This window comes from Protobothrops mucrosquamatus, unplaced genomic scaffold (assembly GCF_001527695.2).
Source record: "Protobothrops mucrosquamatus isolate PMUCROS unplaced genomic scaffold, P.Mucros_1.0 scaffold139, whole genome shotgun sequence".
Taxonomy (NCBI): domain Eukaryota; kingdom Metazoa; phylum Chordata; class Lepidosauria; order Squamata; family Viperidae; genus Protobothrops; species Protobothrops mucrosquamatus.
Window position 1 is genome coordinate 1,296,465 of NW_015386505.1, and position 20,839 is coordinate 1,317,303.

Here is a 20,839-nt window from a genome sequence, read left to right on the forward strand (position 1 = left end):
CAATTTCTAGCCTGGTGCCTTAACCACTAGACCTTATGGATTCACATAATGTGTAAGCCACTCCATTGTGCGTTATTCAGTAAAATATGATTAAGCAAACCATTGGCATTATATATAAGATTAAATAAAACACTGCAGTTCAGGGATCCAGCCTGCCCCATATTATACAAAGTAGACTTGGAACAATTAATACGCCTGTCAAAGAACCAGATTCAAAAGCAGAAAACAGACATAATGAACTAGTTTAAAAAACAAAGCTGTATTCCATCTGGGATCAGAACACAGTGCAAGCAATAAGATTTCTAGACTTCATGAGAGTTGAATTGGACTTCAGGCATGGCTAGAAGTGATATTTTTCTTGTGACCTATTGTGCTGAGGAATAAAGGCTGACTCAGTAAGTAATCGACCCAACTATCTGAGGCTCCTCTTGTAAAATTAAGCTAGATTATCATGTGGAGTTGTGATCATAGGGAAATATTTGGGAAGAGGAGGCAAATTACACCGAAGAGTTACAGGTCAATTTAGAAAATGTAGCAGCTGAATAAAATTGCCTTGAGGGAAGAGGCCAACTGATATTGAAAAAATGCCGGCAAGGACAGAAAGTTCACTCTCCACCCAGGACCACTGCTGGCATAAAAGGTGCTCTTGTGCAGAGCTCCACTTAGTGTTCCACTCCTCCCAAACACAGTATAAAACATAGAAAAGTACATGAAATGAATACTCATACAGTATTTCATTCCAAGTTTTTAAATTAGTTTTGTTGTTATAATCACAAAACTACATCTCACTTATTTTGGCCTTGTCATGTGGGGGAATTCACTGGAGAAAGCAATTATATTTGGAAGAGTTAGTGGTAAAAAGAAAACCAGGCCACGTGGTGGCTGGACATTACCAAAGCCTACACCAGCCAGAGCACAGAACAACTCAAAGTAATGCAAGATCAGAAGATGTGGAGAAACCAGCCCCATAGAATTTCCATGAGTTGGACACAACTGAATGGATATTATCATCACCATTGTCGTCATCATCATCATCATCTGTTATTATCTTTGTGACTTGTCTACTTGTTTATCTACTTTATATTCATTACTAGAACAGCTTTAGTGTTAGACTTCAGAAAACTGATTCTAAGTCTAATAAGAAGGAGTAGGTTACTTATTTAATTTACTCATCAAATAATGGCGATGATCATTACAATGATATTTAATAATAAACTGTAGTGGAATACAAAACATATCAATTCAAACTAAGCCTGAATTTGGAATATCCTGTTTTGATCACCAAAGATAAAAATAAAGGTTTCCCCTGTCCAGTCATGTCTGACTCTAGGGGGCAGTGCTCATATCTGTTTCTTAGCCAAGGGAGCCAGTGTTATCCAAAGACATTTCTGTGGTCATGTGGTCAGCATGAATATACACTGAAGGTGCACAGAATGCTGTTATCTTCCTACCAAAGTGGTACCTATTTATCTACTCACATTTGCAGGCTTTCAAATTGCTAGGTGGGCAGGATCTGGGGCAAGTAACGAGAAATCACCCTGTTGTGCAACATTTGGGTCTTGAACCTGGGCTGTCAGCTTTCAGCTCAGTGTCTTTAACCACTGAACCATCGCTCCTTTTGACTACAAAGAAGCCCAGTTGCTTTTGAAAAGGATCATTTTTAAACTCTATATCAGTGGTTCTCAACCTGTGGGTCGGGACCCCATTTGGGGTCGATCGACCATTTCATGGGGGTCGCCAAGCAAGGCTGTCTGCCATTTTTTTGTCCGCCATTTTTTTCCCCTTTTCTGGCGGGTGCCTTACCTCCCTTGGGCTGGGCCAGCTGGTGGTTGGCCTGCTCCGTCTCTGCCGCTTGCCAGCTACGCCTCGGCCGGCACAGGGGGCGGAACCACGCATGCACGGCGCTCCCGGGCAGGGAAAGTCCTCGACTTACGACCGGTTGGGTAGTCCTCGACTTACGACCGGTTTAGTTCTCGACTTACGACCGGTTTAGTCCTCGACTTACAACTGGCTTAATCCTCGACTTACGACCAGTTGGGGTCGCGGCATTAAAAAGGTTGAGAACCACTGCTCTATATGGGTGTCTTGAGTTTAGAATGCTTTGAGAGTTTTGCTCACCCAAGCAAATAGCTTAACAATTTTTGCCATAACAAACTAGTCTTTATTTTAGATTGCTACCAATCTCTTTATATTAAAAAATAAAAAGGAAAAAAAAAGCATTGGTCCTTGCTCTTCCTTAGCAGGTTTCCCTTTTGCTTAGATTCTCAAATGATAACAAGATCTGCCCAAATTTAGGGGATCTGCATGCCACTTTTCATTGCTCCACATTGCATCCTCTCTGTCAACGCTGCTAACATCAGATGTTCTTGCTTTGACAACAGATAAAAATTCAGCCATTTTCTCTATGCTTTTAGAATTAGTTGATGCTGGGGGGGGGAATAGGGATGAGAGTCCAGCTAGTCATAACAATAAATACTCGGCCGTGGGAACCCAAGGACACTGGGCCTACAGCTGATAGTATTTTGGCCAGCTGGAGAGCTGGAGAGGAAGCCCGTGCTTCAAGCTAATTAGTGCACAGTAATGAACTGTCGGCAAGGAAACAACCAAGCTCAGAGAGCAGAAGGGTCCCCATTTCAACCCTGAGCTACAAATATTCTCCTGCATCAGTTCTAGTGCTGCCTTAAGCACAAAGCCAGTTGGATGACCTTGGGCTAGTCACACTCTCTCACCAGGGGAAGCAGGCAGTGGCAAACCCTTCTGAAATCTTGCCAAGCAAACTGAAGGGACTTATCCAGGCAGTTGCCAGGAGTCAACACTGACTCAAAGACACAAAAACAAAATGAAACAAGTCAATAGTGGAGTACACATTTTTCATCTAATGAGGTAATTATCTTTTTCCAACTATTTCCTATTTGAAAAATGCTCTATTTTTGCCACCTATTTTTGCTAGTAAATGATGCCCAATTCTTGGTATTTACTCTTTTGTTTCTCTCAACTTTTTCCTACCTGGAGGACTCTTTTTGGCATAGAATCATGTTCAGGCAAGAGACCTGTCTCTGAACCAATGAGAATGTATTGCATGAGCAAACCTATTTTCATCTAAAAGTGTTTCCATTTTGGTATGAGTGTCCTGTTTGTTTGTTTATTGTTTGTTTATTTAGATTTGTATACCGCCCTATCTCCCTTACGGGACTCAGGGCGGTGAACAGGCGATAATAAAAATCACAATAAATATCTATTCTAAAATCAAATTAAATAAATAAAGGCCTGCTCTAAAATACCCCATATAAAAACCTATACTAAAACCTACCGTAATTAAGACTACGCCAGGCTGGCCGCGCGAAATAGATGGGTTTTCAGGGCTGTTCAGTATTATTTCTCATTCTGATTTCTGTAGCAGCTAGATGAAGCAATAAAATTTTATTTTTCCATCGTTTGATAATAACTTGAGTAAATGGTAACAGCTCCAGCACTGCTGGACTCATAGATTGCTTTAAATGGAAATAAGGACATGTTTATTTGTATTTATTTTACAAATTGGAATGCTGTTGAGAAAGCTTTGGGCAGCTTTAATATATACATATAAACATTGCAACCACATAGTAGCATCATAAAACAATTCTAAATCTCTAAAATGCATTAGCACTAAAATGATATCACAAGTTCCAAAACTACACACACAAAAAATCAACCTTCATTGAACCTAGTGTAACAAATCCCCAAGTTAAGAATGTCCTGGGTTAAGGACAACCCATAGTTAAGAACTGAGCCTAGTGTAGCAAAATTTGAGTTAAATAACACCTTGGGAATGGTACTTGCTCTTATACTTTATGAGGATAACTTTATATAGGAAAATACCCTGTCTAGCTATTTGTAGGGATGTCTGGAAACACACACACATCCTATTATCCTAGGCAGCATATCTTGATTGTATGTTTGGCATTTCTTCATCCCAGTTCATTGCATATATATGTCTTTCATTGAAATGAACAAAATTGCAGGTCCATGTTAAAAGTTGTGCTGTAGGTGGGTGATCAATCAAATTAAAAATCAAATCAAATCAATAAATGCATACTTCTGAACTGTAATTCATACTGGACTTTTGCTTGGAACATGATTTTTTACAAGAATAACCTATTGCCATACCATTTTGGGAACATGCCAACATTGCTTTTCCAAACTGGACTGTCTGAAAAAAGCTTAGTTTTGTATAGGATGGTTGAACTCTGCATTTCTTTGTCTGGTTGCCAACGTTGAGCTTAATATTTCCTAAATGGATCCAAAAGAAGAGAAGTATAGCCTATAGATTCACCACATCCTTCTTCTGAAAGAGGCTCAGTATATAATCAGGTTACCCACTCTCCTAAAGCTCCTTGTTCTTGTGTGCCCACCTTGTCCAATGGGGGCAGAAGAAGGCTGTCCCAGGACTCTGTCCAGCAACCTCTCCCATTGGAGCTTTTTATATTTTGCATGTCCTCAAAGGCACAAAAAATAGCTGAACTGTTTCTCCAATCCTCCCTCACTACTGGCCACACTTGCCCATTGATGTTGGGAACAGCATTCATCCATATTAGGAATACCTTCAACTTGGAAAAGTGTTGTTGTTGTTGTTGTTGTTGTTATTATTATTATTATTATTATTATTATTATTATTATTATTTGTTGTTGTTGTTGTTAGAGTAGCCAGGAGACCATAATGCTATTGCAGCATAGTAGTTTGGCTTGCCAAGGTACGAGCCCTATAAGTGCTTGTGCATTTTCCAGTGTGCACCAAAGGAGGGCAAGCTGGCTTCTCACCAGAGAGAAAGACAAGCGGCTCTTCCTGCAATGTCAGCCAAGGCCCTCTCCCTTCTTGGAGCTGCCTTGGAAGCGGGTGCCACAACTGAGAAAGTTCAGAGCTGTCCGAAATCTGACTCCCTACACAGAGCAACCAGCACGTCTCCCCACCGAAGTGGTACCTATCTATCTACTTGCGGAGAAAATGCTTTTGATCTGTTATATGGACAGAAGCTGAGGCGAGTGACAGGAGCTGCACCCATGCAGAGTTAGGGCTCAAACCGCCGGAGCTGAGACTATCTCCAATGTCATTAAGCCACAAAGCCACCTCGACTCTTGGAAAAGAGTGAGGCGGCAGATTCAAAGAGAAGTGAGAAAAATACAACCTGTTGCTAGCAGGCAATGCTGACAACCCCCACTGCTTCTGCTGAAAAGAATGAGAACAGGGTTTTTAATTGGTGCAAGCATTGCTGCCTAAATTATGCACAGTGTATTAAAAATGTGGATCACCACAAGTGACCTGATGAGTCATGCTCACACACCCCTTCTTAAGTGCGCACACTTTTTCAGTGCAAAGCACCAGCTCATCAACTACCCAATCTCTGGATAGAAAGAAAGAAAGAGGAAGAAAACAAATTGTAGGCTTCCTGTTCCTCCAACCATTTTTTCAGAACTGTATATGTTTTGTACATCTATTAGTCTGTTTGCAAACAAACAAAAGTGGCTGCAACAGGAAATCTATCGAGTTGCAAAGGCCCATTTCTGCTCTCTCTTAAAAACCACTGAAGTTATGAAACCAAAAGAATAGTATGTCAGGATTTTTGCAATCAGACATTTTTCACTATAGCTCTCTAGCCATCATTCTTTCATGCTGTGGTGACAGGAGTGAAGGAACACGACCAGAATTGATCTGAGTTGTTTGAATTGTTTGCAGAGTTTTGCAATTCTTTTGTGGCTCACAGCAAAATAAGAGAAGTGATTTCCCCTTTATCTTCATTAGAGGATTAGTGAGCTGCAAAATGCCCATTTTGCCACCCCCAAAGAACTGCCGGCAAATGGAAGTCTCCCAGGGAAACAGTATGGAGGGACGAGGAAGAAAGATGAGGTGATCACCAGTGTAGAATCTGGATCATCCCCAAATCCAAATTTCAAACCACTGGGCAGCTTCAAATACTCCAGAGCTGAGCCAGGTGGAATCTGGTGCAGCTGCCTCCTACAGCCATTGCTGTGGGATGGAGAGGTCAGGGGCTGCTTCTGCATTTGTGCAGAATCTTGGTGTGGTAGCTTGGCCAGCTACAAGAGAACAAATGACAAAGGGCACTTCATAACATAATGTACATCACAACATAAATGATGTACATTTTATATATTGTTTGCTAACATCATAACACATGGCATCATCATGGCTTCTACCAGATGCCTGTGCGTGGGAGTACCTTAAAGCCGCTTAAGATAATACAAAGGGTTTACGTGTAGCTTTGTGAACTGATACTTCAGAGAGTTATGGGAAAGAACTTTGTACATCCAATGATTAATAGAAACAGTGATAAAATATGTTTAGTAACCATTATGGAAATATGTCAGCAGTACCTGATTAAAAGCATTCATTCTTCAGAGGATCAATCTCTGAATTTTAGAGATTGACTTCATGAAATAGATTGTACTGGTATCACTTTTAGATTGTAGCAGAGCTCCATCTAGTGTTTAGTTGCACTGGAAAATTTAATTTACGATTACCCTACTTGTTTTGTTAATATCAAGCCTCTTCCAGTTTATTTTTCTAGGTTGCATTTGGAACATTTAAATTCTCTGTTCACAAACTGGTCCACAAAATAGACACAGCTGATAGTACCTTGTTGATCTTGAAAAAGACAAACAGGTATAACAAGTTTCAATTCTGGTTCATTGCTTTATTTGGAGAGAAGGAAAGGGAAATAGAGACAATCACTTGAGGGGTGCCATTTGCTTCCCCACAGAGAAGCTTTACTATATGGAACAAACTTTAAAAGAGAAAGAAGCATAAGGGAAAATGCTTTATGTCTGTGAAATTTTCCCTTGTGTTTTTTTTGCCCCCCCCCCCAAGTTAACTGGAATGGAATCAAATTGTCTTTCAACCCTATTTGTTAGCAATGTTTATTTGGGAGTAAGGAAGCAATTGACCACTCGTTTGTTTGACACAACCTTGGGTGAGGGAGGGGGCATCCTTGGGCAAAAAGAGTAGGGTTAATCTGTAGTGTTGCTTGTTAGTTTTAGATTATTCCCTTTGAAATATGAAAGCTTTTAGGCAAGACTGGGCTGCAAAGCATTCTTTTCTGGCAATCTGCAGTCTTGCTTCAAAAGCACATGTGAAATGCATTTCAAGATAATCTTGGAGAATCATGAGCCAGATGGTAGCAGTTAGATGTGACCCATTTTTTTAAAAAAAATTCACATATTACAAATATTGTGGGGAAACATTGGAGTTGTTTTTCTTTTCTCATGTAGACGCACAGTATACCGTATATACTCGAGTATAAGCCGAGTTTTTCAGCCCATTTTTGGGGCTGAAAAATGCCCCCCTCGGCTTATACTCGAGTCAGCATCTCGAAGCAGCTGTTGCTGCCGCCGCCGCCGCCAGGCAAGCCACGGCGGCTCGCCGCTCACTCCCCCTCCCCTGGCGCTGCGCTCCACCTGCTTGCCTGGCGGCGGCGGNCAAACAGGTATAACAAGTTTCAATTCTGGTTCATTGCTTTATTTGGAGAGAAGGAAAGGGAAATAGAGACAATCACTTGAGGGGTGCCATTTGCTTCCCCACAGAGAAGCTTTACCATATGGAACAAACTTTAAAAGAGAAAGAAGCATAAGGGAAAATGCTTTATGTCTGTGAAATTTTCCCTTGTGTTTTTTTGCCCCCCCCCCCCCCCCAAAGTTAACTGGAATGGAATCAAATTGTCTTTCAACCCTATTTGTTAGCAATGTTTATTTGGGAGTAAGGAAGCAATTGACCACTCGTTTGTTTGACACAACCTTGGGTGAGGGAGGGGGCATCCTTGGGCAAAAAGAGTAGGGTTAATCTGTAGTGTTGCTTGCTAGTTTTAGATTATTCCCTTTGAAATATGAAAGCTTTTAGGCAAGACTGGGCTGCAAAGCATTCTTTTCTGGCAATCTGCAGTCTTGCTTCAAAAGCACATGTGAAATGCATTTCAAGATAATCTTGGAGAATCATGAGCCAGATGGTAGCAGTTAGATGTGACCCATTTTTTTAAAAAAAAATTCACATATTACAAATACTGTGGGGAAACATTGGAGTTGTTTTTCTTTTCTCATGTAGATGCACAGTATAATTATTTTCTTCTTTGCTGAGATTGCAATAAAGAAGGAAACACATACATGCACAAACACAAAGCAACTGTAACTTTCAATTACCTCTGAATTTTAAAGATTCCACAAAGAATGGTGTGTGCAGGATGTGTTTGTGTGTCAAAAAAAGTCAAGATGACAGCCACAAACATGTAATTGAAGTTTCACTTTTTTATTTGGGTCATGACACAAGAAACTGTAAAGAGAAGATGGTTTTAGAGTTTTTCTGAGAAAAGCCAAGTGACTATTTTTCTGTGAAAAGCCCTGAAGATTTTACAAAAGTTCACATAGTTAACAACTGGAATCACCACAAAAATGTGGGAAAGTTTTCCCAGGAATCCACAAATCCCTCAATATGCATGTTTGGAAATGATTTTAAATTTCAGAATGGGGGAAATTTCAGAATAGGGTGAGAGAAAAGATCTCATCCAAATTTGAAAGCCTGGCCCTGTGATATTTATTTATTAAATTTTTATGCCACCCATCTCTCCTATAAGAGGACTTCGGGCAGCTTACAAGATATAATTCTCCCATGTACTATAGTTTTCTCGGCAGGAATGCAGAAACAACTGGACATTGTCTTCTTCTGTTTTCTTTTTTTTCAAAATTTCAGTTCCAGCCTACAGGTCAGAATGTCTGAATGGTCTTTTATTTAAGCTTAGCTTACGCTTAGCTTCCAGTTTCAGGCAAAGCTGGCCAAATGCTGTTACGTACTTGAAGGAGCAAGTGTTTTTCCATGGCCTGGCCCATATTTGAAAATATTTATTAAAATTTTCTTCTGCAGCTTTCCCCACAATTCAACAGATGCTACCTTAATATGGAGAAAACCAGAGAGGTTTCCCAGAGTGTACTGCAATATTTTTTGGGTGCCAGCTGTCACTTTTTGTGTACAGTTCATAGTGGTGATGGTGGGTGTAGTCCATGCAGTTGGACAGATTTGGAAATAATCCAGTTTTTGAGAGTGACAGAACAATACAGATGAAGAGCAGGCTAGGACACTATGTATCCATGTTACAGTTGGATTGAATTATCACAACAAAATGTTCTCTTTTGTTCTGTATTATGTCTATGGAGATTTTCAGTCATCCAGGTTATGGTTGTCTCAAAGGTGCTTTTTCAAAAGGCAACTGGACTTTTGTTTTTTGCTTGAAGTCATTTTGCTTCTCATCCAAGAAACTTATTCAGTTCTGAATGATGATGGAAAATGGAAGGATTTATATTCCTTGCAGTCATCTGGTCATTAGCACTCTTTCTGAGAGTTGTTGAGGCCACTTGGAGGTTTATCTGTGCCCCCTCAGTCACCTGAATGTGTAAATGGGTGTGGACTGCTGAAAGGACTGTGTTTTAAACAGGAGATAGGTGGGGTCATATCCCTCCCCCTCTGTTGAGAGAGGCCTGTTGAATCTTAATGTTGATGGCCTCTTTGACCTCTCTTTCAAACCACCATCTCCACCATAATTCAGAGCTAAAGAAGTTTCTTGGATGAGAAGCAAAACGTCTTCAAGCAAAAAACAAAGTCAAGTTGCCTTTTGAAAAAGCATCTTTAGGACTTTTGTATTAGTTTTTCATTTGACTGTTGCAGTATAATCTTAACTCACTTTATATAGCAGTGCTGTTATTAATTTATTGCAGCATATTATCTTATTGATTTTTAAAATCTATATTTTAAGGTGACTTGAACAAAAAGTGTTCTCTGTAGATGTGTATAATTAAGTGACAAATAAACCTCAGGTGTTAAGTAATCAAGCTGGACCAGAGCAGGATTATATTTTGCTTCTGGCATTTTGATTGCACTTATTTTTATATTATAAGGTGAGGACAACCTAATTAGTCTGTGAGAGTAGAAAATGAATGAATTCTCCAGCAAAGCATGGATAGTATCACTGGTGGGATTCAAATAATTTAACAACCGATTCTCTGCCTTAATGACCGTTTTAAGTATAAAAAAACAATATACCGAAAGGTAGTTTATTATTTTATGGACTTAATACTTAAATAAGAACAATAAAAGAGGTACACAAAACTAGATTATAAGAAAGAGTTTGAAAATATTAATAAAAAAATTAAATAATACCTGACGCATGTGTAAAAATCGAGCTCGGGTGGGGTTGGGAGGGAGTGGAGCTGCCTCAGGCGCCCCCACACCCACTTACCTTAGGACCACTGCAGCCAGACCTCCAATACCCCACCACCTGTCGTGCTGCTGTCCAAGTTCTTCTGCAGCTGCTGTCCAAGTTCTCTTATGCCGCTGCTGCCACTCCCGGCAACAGGCCTCGAGGCTCATTGCACTGTCCTAACTGCCAAAGTCCCGCCACCAAGGAGACAGGTGGTACTGAGCTCCTCTGCCCAGAGAGGGGCTTCTGCAGGCTTCACTTCTCTGCAGGGAGAAGTTTGCAGCTATGAGACCCTGGTGAGGGCACTTTACAAGGCTGCCATGGCTTTCACCATTATGCTCAGCATGCCGTTGCCTTGCCTGCAGTTCATTTTGGGCTCCTTGGTGCCTTTGGCCAGTGGAGGCTGGAGGATCAAGCTAGAGACCAGTCCTGCAAGATTCAGGCCAAGCTCAGAAGGGGCACTTCTTTCCACTGGGGCTTATACTCACCTTCCTCCTCTGACAACTTTGCCTTCTTGCTAGGCACCAGGCTGCCTTCAGTGACACCAATCTTATGTAGGCTGCCCTGCTGATTGGCAGAAGCCCCGAAGCACCCTGCTCCAAGCCATCTGGGTCAAGGAGTGTGCAGGCAAGCTGCTGCCGGGCTCCTCCTGGGTTTCCATAGGTTCCAGATTCAGGCTACTGCAGGGCTGTGGTGTGGGTGGAGGTGCCTCCTATTGGGCTGGGGAGAAGAGGTTTGCCAGCGGACTCTCCAGATCCTGCAGGGTGGACACCGTACCTTGTTGGTCTAGGTGCAGCTGTGGATCAGGAAAATTTTCCACACTTCCTCCGCCCATCTCGTCCTCGAGGCTCATTGCACCGATGGCACCATTGCTGCTGCTCCTGGCTGCAGGCCTTAGGCTCGTCACACTGATTGTGCCACTGCCGCTGCTCGTGGCAAGATGCCAGGTGGCTCTTTGTACCGCTTGCGCCGCACGATGAGCCTTGCAGCCTCCTGTAGCAAGCGGCGTGCAAACCAGCTGAATCCCACCACTGGATAGTATGTTTCCTTATCTGCATTCATTTATCACCATTCAATTTCTGCATGATTAAGCTTTTGGAACAAACCTAAGATTTGAATGGCCACCAGCTTACCGTTTCAGCTGGGCATAAAATAAAGAATAAGAAGAGGGCTTTTTTTTTTTTTTTGCTGCTATGGTGGAGTGTTTTCTTCCTTCAGGAGCAAAGTTAGGGTTCCTTTCTGGGCTTAGATCATCACTGCCTCCTGCTAAGCCACCACTCTTGAACCTACAAGGCACAAGAGCTAGGCCTAAAATAGGCTTTCATTTACCATGAACTGAGGGGGCTTCAAAGGATTGCAGAATGTAAGGCGTTTACAAAGGGTAAAATTAGCCAAGAAAATGGCTGCCACCATGTGAAGTCTCGCCCCCTTCTATATGCAAGAAATATTAACACAGATATAAAAGGGATGGTGCATTGCACCATTAGAACAGACATATTGCTTTTTTATTTTTACTCTCCCACACCTATTGCTGGTGTTTTTTCTGTGTGTTGTGACTCTTTCAATATTACCATCCTGTCTACTCACTTGTTTTTAAAGGTTTTTCCACCCACGGGTCTGTTCATTTGGTTTTCAAGGAAAATGGTGCCCTACTTCCTCTATAATTATCTGCCTCAATCTGAATCTACTGATCAAGCAGAAGTCTCAAGGAGCCTGCTTGGAACATGTCAATATTGTATCCCTGCTTCAGGTTATAGCCCTCAAACTCTGGTCAACAACAAATCACTTCAGGATTATAAAAACTCCCACCCCAAGTTGATGAAAAGCCGTGGCAATTTTGCCAAGCATCTGATTTTCATTCACATACTTTTTTATACATTATAAAATATTACTTCAGGAGGAGGCTTGCCATGGAACACCTTCAGTGAAAAGGTGTGCATATAGAATATGAGCAATATAGCTGAATCCAAGCACAGCTTTTATACAAAACTGTACAGCAAAAAACGTATTCCCAGCCCACCTGTACAAGGCCTTCTACAGTAGGTCATGGATTCAGACTACTTCCGAAGTTGGATTCTTGTAAAGTGGAGAGTGCTCCTTATTCTCGCATTGGCAGGTAATCTTTTGCCTGAATGTGCTTGGAATCCTGTTATCTTGTTGGTTTTGAAACTTCCTACCCAAATACCTCTGATTAGCACATGCATCTCCCACTCAGAAAAGCTGTTCTCACCAAAAGAAGGGAAATACGAAAAATAGGCCACAACTTCACTTACCTTTGTGTAATTCAGCTGCAGAGAGGATTTTTCTAAGAAAAAGTGTTTGATGGCAGGATTCCAATAGGCTTTTCCCAGGAATATTGGAAAGTATAGTATAGATTGAAGGGTTTAGGGATCTCCACCCAGGGAAAACGATCAACCTAACACTTTCCATGTGTGCATGTATCCAATTACAGTACAATTTCTTGAACCCTGTGCATTCTTTATTACATGGTTATTGAGGTGTTGTTTTTTTCAGAAGCCTAATAGGTTTTAGGATACATTTTACCCAAACATTTGTTATGTACATAGGTAAACTATCTTCTTCTCTGTGTATGATTTCATAGACATACCCCTCTGGCAGAGTCAGGCAAGAGTTTTGTAGCTGGGAGAGCAATTTTTATATAAAAGAGATAAGGAGGCCCAATTCTGTCTTAATGTGATCTCTCTCTGCTTTTCCTCTCATTTTTCTACCATCAAACGGCTGACACTTCAGCCACTGACCTTTTGATGATTTTCCATTGAATTACTGAGAAGCTGCAGAGGCTGCAGAAATGAGAAACTACATGATTTCCAAGGTTGTCCACTGTTATCCTAGGCCAATACATCATATTGAAAGTGAGGTGAGTCTCTGATGAATAAAAAATGTTCTATTCAATTGACACCAAAACAACACCTAAAGCAATTCCTTGTATGAAAAACCTTGATGGTAAATAGTTCAGTATTTGCAAATACTTCTTGCCTTTGTTTTTAATATTCCAAAACACCCAATAAGCTCCTGGAGTACTCATATCTGAAGGTAAGATACTTTAAACAAACCCCCTAAATCTAATCAAAGTAACCTGTTTGGATAGGGAGCCTAATTCAGTGGTCACCTGAAATAATTTTGTGGACAGAAAGTTACAGTATCTCCTTGGATACTGGCTGATCTCCAAGCCAGAAAAGTAAAATAAAAACCCTGAAACCACAAAATTGTTTTACTCAAATTTTCGGACCATGAGATTTCTAAGGGATATTAAAAAAATTAAAAGAGAAATTAGAATAAATAAATAAAATAATTGATAAAGTAGACCACAACCTATTCTTTGGTAAGCTAGAAAAAGGTGGCATAGACAACATCACCACCAGATGGATCTGTAGCTGGCTGGTGAACCATACTCAACAAATAGTCCTCAACGGCACTACATCCACATGGGGAGAAGTAAGTAGTGGGGTACCACAAGCTTCCGTCTTAGGTCCAATACTCTTCAATATCTTCATCAGTGACTTAGATGAGGGAATTGAAGGGGAACTCATCAAATTTGCAGATGACACCAAACTGGCAGGAGTAGCCAACATCCCAGAAGACAAACTCAGGATCCCAAAAAATGCTGACAAACTTGAACATGGGCCCTATCCAACAAAATGAATTTCAATGTGGAGAAAAGCAAAGTTTTACATTTAGATAGGAAAAACCAACAGATTGGGCAAGACCTGGCTTAAAAACAGTAACTGTGAGAGGGACCTTGGAGTCCTAGTGGACAATCACTTAACCATGAACCAGCAGAATGCAACAGCAGCCAAAAAAGCTAATTCAATCCTGGGTTGTATAAACAGAGGCATAGAATCAAGATCATGTGAGGCATTAGTACTGTTTTATAAAACCCAAGACCACACCTGGAATACTGCAGCCAATTTTGGTCACCATATCACAAAAAAGATGTTGAGAGTTTGGAAAAAATTCAGAGAAGAGCAACTAAGATGATCAAAGGCCTGGAGACTAAAACATAAGAACAGCTGTGGGACTTGGGTTTGGTTAGTCTAAAGAAAAGAAGAAATAGGGGAGACATGATCTCAGTATTCCAGTATTTGGGGGGCTGCCACAAAGAAGAGGTGGTCACGTTATTCACCAAAGCACCAGAGGGAAGGACAAGAAACAATGGTTGGAAACTGATCAAAGAAAGAAGCAACCTGGAATTAAGGAGAAACTTCTTGACAGTGAGGACAATTAACCAGTGGAATAGCTTGCCCCCAGAAATCGTGGGCCCTCCATCACTGGAGATCTTTAAAAAGAGGCTAGACAGTCACTTGTCTGAGATGGTATAGGTTCTCCTGCTTGAACAGGGGGCTGGGCTAGAAGACCTCCAAGGTCCCTTCCAGCTCTATTCTATACATAAGAATGGAAATAGAGGTCACCAAGTGGAATAAAGGCTGATGGTGGTTATCATGACTTTTAAATTAATTGTTTTTCAGTTTAGAGAAATGGATATAATTGAAATGATTATATCATTTCTGTCTGAAGGATATTGAATGTACGAAACCATGGGTCACCTCAAGTTTTTACTATATGTAGAAGTCTGACTGCAAGGGCACTTTGACTTGGACATCCCTGAATCATTCTTGCCCTGCCCAGATACTGGCCATGGAGCTTCATCATACGTTCTGACACAAAAAGATTGAGTTGGCTTCATTTGCTCTGCCTCAAGCAGATCACATCTGCCTTGAATTGATTAGCAAACTGGAACAGCCCTTCCTTAGACTACTGAAATTCAAACATATCAACCAGGAAAGATACAAACAAGAAGAGACTGCTACATTACATTGATTCTTGTATTTTTATTATTATTTTAAATCTTCAGATTTTTCTGCCATGAGACAGGAATGCATGATAGACAGAATGGCTCAAACATCTTCACATGACACACTCAAATCATATTTCATTCACAATTTTACCCTAAAACATTTACAGTTAACATAATCCCACCCATTTCTATTATCACAGATTTAATTATTTATTGAACAGTAGTTGCCAGCAATCAAAAATTGTAAGGCTTTTTTTCCTTTTTTTTGGCATTTAAAAATAATCTGTTAATCTATAACATGAGGAAAATCACAACTATTAATTCTCACTTTATATGGCAACCTCAAGGTAATAGAGAAATCCAAACAAAATGCTCTGTTTTCATGTTACTCACTGAGGATGTTAAAGAGCTCTACAAACCATTTCATGTTAACTAAAATTACTAGAACTATTTTATCTTACTACATTTTTAAAAGCTGTGTTATTCAGTTAATCTCTCCCTGTGGAATAGAGTGGAACAAAAAAATGGGGGAGAATGTTCAATGAATCCCCTTTCTCCATCTTTTCCTCTATCTATTATGGGTGGTTAGAACTCTGAAGCAGACCGGAAAGTTGTAAATCACTGAAAATGGGCCTCCTCCCTCGCAGATGCCTCCTTTTCAAAGGAATCCATTATCTTGATACAGTATTTGTATGTGTGTTGCCCACAGGGACTCTTTGGCAAAGTGGCCAATCATACACTGGGGCATTCGAATATATCATTTAACAGTACAGCTTTTTAGATAAAGCAAAAGAGATCAGTTGCTTGGAATTCACATCATGGTTTCTGAAGATAATTATATTGAGGTTTTCCGGAATGGATGTAAACAAAGATGTATGTGCACCTGTATCTTTCTGTATGTGACAGTCTTTATGTCCTTTGGGAGTCCAAGTCAATTGTTAATGTTTCCACTGATGAATATTGTAGATTACATACCTGATCTGTAGTATTTACTCCTGAGAAGTTAATAGAAGGGAATGACAGTTCTGATGCACTTTGGAATGGCACATTCACGTAAACGCTTGCACACTTAAGACTTAACGAAGGTTTCTAAACACAATTTCTAAATAAGGTCTAAAATATCAGCACAATTTTAAAAAAATCCTATGTAAGTAAAATATAAAGTAGGATGTTTTTCAACAAACATTTAAACAGGAAAACTTAGATATTTAAGAAAAAATGTAGCTGATGCATTTTAATTTTTTTTTTTAAAAAAGATATTTTTAACACATAATAAAATGCCATGATATCCCATAACTGGCCAGGTCCAGCTATCTCTGAGCTGCACGGCTTACAAAATTGGACAAGAGAAAAAAGAAACACACAAATAGAGAAAAAAAATTCAAAAATAGCCAACATTATCCAAGAAAATGGGACATTTATATTACAGCTGTTAAAAAGATGGCTGTAGAAAAGTCTGTGTGAAAATTTCTTATGTTAAGGTTATCCCTAATTTTTTTTAAAAAACTGAGTCAATAATTACATTACTCCCAAGCATTAGATTTTATAACTTAATGCTATTTCTCTAATATTTAGTCTCTTACTGAAAGTACTAATTTGTATCTGAAGGTCAGGTATGAACTTGAGAATTAGAACTTTTATCTTAATGAAGTTAAGTCAGTTTGCAATAGAGTCACAGTTGGTATTCTTGAATTTTAGTATGTCAATGCAAGTAGTTCCTTGAAATTACATTGTCATTGGCTGGAAAACTAAGCAGCACTTGCTATCTTAATTTGGTTCTTTTAAGATCTACTAACACGGAACAAACAAAAGTATACTTTAATATGAGTTGTCTTAGAACAACCAGCATCTAAAGTAGCGGCTAGTAAGAATTGCTAGTTTTAGAAAATTGCATAGGTATTACTCAAGACGGCAATAAGCACAGCACTGTATGTGCCACTATGTTGTCTTATTCTCCTCTCCTTCTCTTTTTAATGTAAAAAAAGAAAGACGAGCTTCCTGAAGGGCTTTCACCAGGGTTACATTACATAGCAGGTATTACCCAATGCTTCTGAACGGTCTTAAAAGTTCTTTCCCAGATTTTCTACCTGCTTCTCTCAGAAAACTCTTCCTTAGTTATGCCTCTTTCTCTTAGCAATTTCAGAATTATATATAACCTAAGGTAACATTCTAGTTTTCTATTTAGCACTTGACTGGAACTGTCAAAATGAGTCCTTACAATAATTCCATGAGTTGAAAACAGAAGTAGATCAAACTAACAAGCCTTCCACAGAAACTTGAGTGTTCCATGTCAGAGCTGCTTCCCTTCCTTACTTGAATCCTCTTTTTTTTTTTTTTACAAAATAATGTGCACTGAGAGAAAATATCTAAAGATCATCTTGAATTTCAAGTTGATAAGACATTGGAGAGTTTTCCTGCTGATCTTCAATAACAGTGGATTCACTCTGTTCCTCGCTCATTTCACTAGGTGGTTCTTCACAATTTGGCTCCCCTGGATCCAGACTGCTTCCCTCACTTTGCTCCTCATTCTGCTCTTCATTGGTCTTCACAGTATGCTCCACGTCACTCTCGAAGGATGGTGAAAAGCCATCCATTAAATTTTCACTGGCTGCCATTTCATCCAATGGTTGATTAAGGGACACAGGGATACTTGGCTGTGTAAAGCTGTCACTGGCAATTACAGGCACTTTGTTTGTGCCCATGTCTATAGTAGTATCATTCTGTGGCAAAGTTGCTTTCTCAACAAGTCTCCACTGAATGATACTCATATCTTTGCCTCCAGTTGAAATCAAATGACTATCATTATGAGTGAAACTGACATTTGTTACATGACTACTATGGGCACTATATTTATGACTTGGAGCCTGTTAACACAAATAAAAAACACCAGTGTTAGAATCAAGCTATACATCAAACAGGGTTAACTCAACTTCCAATTACATGTATTTAACTAGGAAAAATATATCTTATCTTTTCAATGTATTGTACATTTTAGCAAACCACAAACATGAATTCTATCTAAGTCTAATGCTACTGGTCACTTTGGCATATATAAATCTTCTAACAATAGATTTTACTTATAGAATAAGGGTGCAAGTTTCATAGGAATGGGTTAGTCCCATTCTTCTTGTAAATAACTCTGTCATAGAAGTGGGGAAGCTGCTAACCAGAATAATTGGTTTGCATCTTCCAGCAATCTTGGAAATCATTGGTTGTCCACTTGTCCCTGGTTGCAAGTGCACTGCATTTGCATAGCACCAAAGATTGCTGGGATAAGCAGCTCACAGAAACTTCAAGAGGAATGAGGAAGTGCTGAGAAAACCATTCAAAAGAGAGAGAGAGAGAGAGAGAGAGAGAGAGAGAGAGAGAGAGAGAGAGAGAGAGAGAGAGAGAGAGGGAGGGAGGGAGGGAGGGAGGGAGGGAGGCCAAACCAACTCAGCACTGCACAAGCCTAGCAGTCTTGGAAAAGGTGCAGATGAGAGAGGGATTATCTTGGAGACATAGCGTTTAAGGGGAAATGTAGCTTCTCCCCCCCCCACTGCAAGCCAGGTAGGAGCTCGCTTAGCTTGCAAACTTGGAGAGCTGCACAAAGGAAGGAGGAACACACACCACATACCAAATTAAACCACAAAAACCAGGCAAGATGTTGCCAAAACACGGGCATCTGGAGCATCAAAACAAAAGCAAAAAACTCCAGTTGAAGTGCAACAGAGCCCAGCAGTCTTAGAAAAGGTGCAGACAAGAGATTCCCTTGGAGACACAGTGCTTAAGGTGAAAGATAGCTTCTACCTGCCCCTATTTGCACCCCGAGAAAAAAGAAACACCCACACACATACATACCTTGGGGGAGATTTTCCCCCTCTAATGAGGCATTAAGAGAAGCCCCCCCGTTGAAGGCTGGGGTGACGCGCGCTTATCTTGCAAACATGGAGAGTTGCACAAAGAGAGCGTGAGCCCATCTGGGGTGCCAGGAGGGGGAGAGGAGGAAAGTGAGGAAGAAGAGGAGGAAAAAGAGTAGCAGGAGGAAGAGGAAGCAGGACCAGGAAGAGGAGAAAGAGGTAGAAGAAGAGATAGTAGAAGAAGCAGGACCAGGAAGAAGAGGAAGGACACAGAGCTCAGATGTTGCAAGCGCAGCCACGAGAGAACCTTTGCACTGAGCAAGACGGCTTCTCACCCGCCACTGTCCTGCCTCTGCCCAGGCCCTTGCAGACTCGCTGCATGCCTGAAGGTGGAAGATGCGCTTTCAGCACACCTGGTTCCTAACTGGCCACGGACCGGTAATGGTCCGCCGACCAGGGGTTGGGGACCCTGCTCCAGAAGTTGTGAGTATTGGAATACTGGAGTTTTTAAAGAAGAGATTGGACAATAACTATTCTGGGAAATTTGGTGCATAGGAAAGGAAACTGTTATTTCCACAAGAGATTCTAGCATGTGAAGCTGAATACACAGCCATACATTTATAGTATACAAACACTTTTCTTCTCATTCCTGCTCTAAAACATTGTCCCTAAACTTACCTTTGCTTTGGAGCAGGGATACTGAAATAGATGGACTTTACAAAAGTCATCAGCCACAGCTATCACTTTCCTCTTATGGGACCTCACACTGGCATTTATATCTGTTCCATCTGATCCTTCTGGCCATACTCCTTCATTTTATAAAAACAAAAGAATAAAAATGTTACTAAAACAAGGGACAAATACAGAAACTTATACTCCTCAAGATGCTGGACTCCAAATTTCTATCAGCCTTAGTCAGCCAATAATTCTAGGTAGTTACAAGTTCTATATCTGTCCTCAGAAGAATTTTAAGAGATTAGCCATCCATTTAGAATACATCAATCAAAACTAAATAATCCAATGTTTAATAATTATCTTAGAAATACAATTTCTCCTATATGTATGAAAAAAGACAAATGCTTTATCTGACATGGCAGAACCCAATGTAAAAAATATTTTCTAAGTCCTCTTATTACTTTAATAAACAACTAAGAAAAACCTTATTATTGCCCAAATTTAGGAGGCACATTTTTAAATAATTGAAATATATTAAGATAACAATGGACTGAATGAATTGAAACCTTAAAACAAATACAGATTTAATGACAAACGTTCAGTCTTTTCTTATCACTATTTCCTTACCTGGATAACTTTAAGTTGTGTGGATTTCAACTTGCAGAATTATTAGCCATGGCATACTGGCTGGGAATTTTGGGAGTTGAAATTCACACATCTTAAAATTGCCCAATTGGGAACCCTGTTTCTTATGATAACAAAGGAAAAGTTATATGCCTAGACCTGTGCCCCCAAATTGTATTCAACCTCAGGTAACTTTCACAAAAGACTGAGGTTTTGCTGTGGCATTGTGATACAAGTTACATAATTATTTGCTAATAATTCTGATTTGTAATAGATGCCTATGCATTTGTAACAATTTTCCACCGAAACAATTATATTTAATGAAAAAGAAAATACTGGAATGACTGATATTACAATTCCATTTACGAAGTCAGTTTAAAGAAACAGCAGCAGAATATTTAAAACACTCTATGAACAGTATAATCTTTGTATTTTCCAGAGTAGACTGATTTTAAACTTAAGAATATTAAATAGGAATATATTACTCACCAAATACTTGAAATCCCAGCACACAAGTGTATGTTGTCCAATCTATGTCCTTACAATCAGAGCGGTTCCTTATCAGTTTACAGCCATTTGGAATGTCCCCTTTATAAAAATATATAATTGGTATTGGAATAGCTAGTTATAATTTCCATTTGTATCCTATCTTTCTA

General features: G+C 39.9%; 1 protein-coding gene across 1 annotated transcript in view; it reads right to left on the reverse strand.

Annotated features, from left to right (window-relative positions):
* Window positions 1-15,100: 15,100 nt before the first annotated feature.
* The window catches only part of EML4 (EMAP like 4), a 30,791-nt gene continuing 25,052 nt past the window's right edge, over window positions 15,101-20,839 (reverse strand). Inside the window, exons 12-13 of the mRNA XM_015813107.1 lie at window positions 19,563-19,693; window positions 15,101-17,909 (exon numbers count right to left, since the gene is read on the reverse strand). Of these exons, the coding sequence (XP_015668593.1) occupies window positions 17,412-17,909; window positions 19,563-19,693 (629 nt within the window). The 3' untranslated portion in view covers window positions 15,101-17,411. The remainder of the gene's footprint in view (window positions 17,910-19,562; window positions 19,694-20,839) is intronic.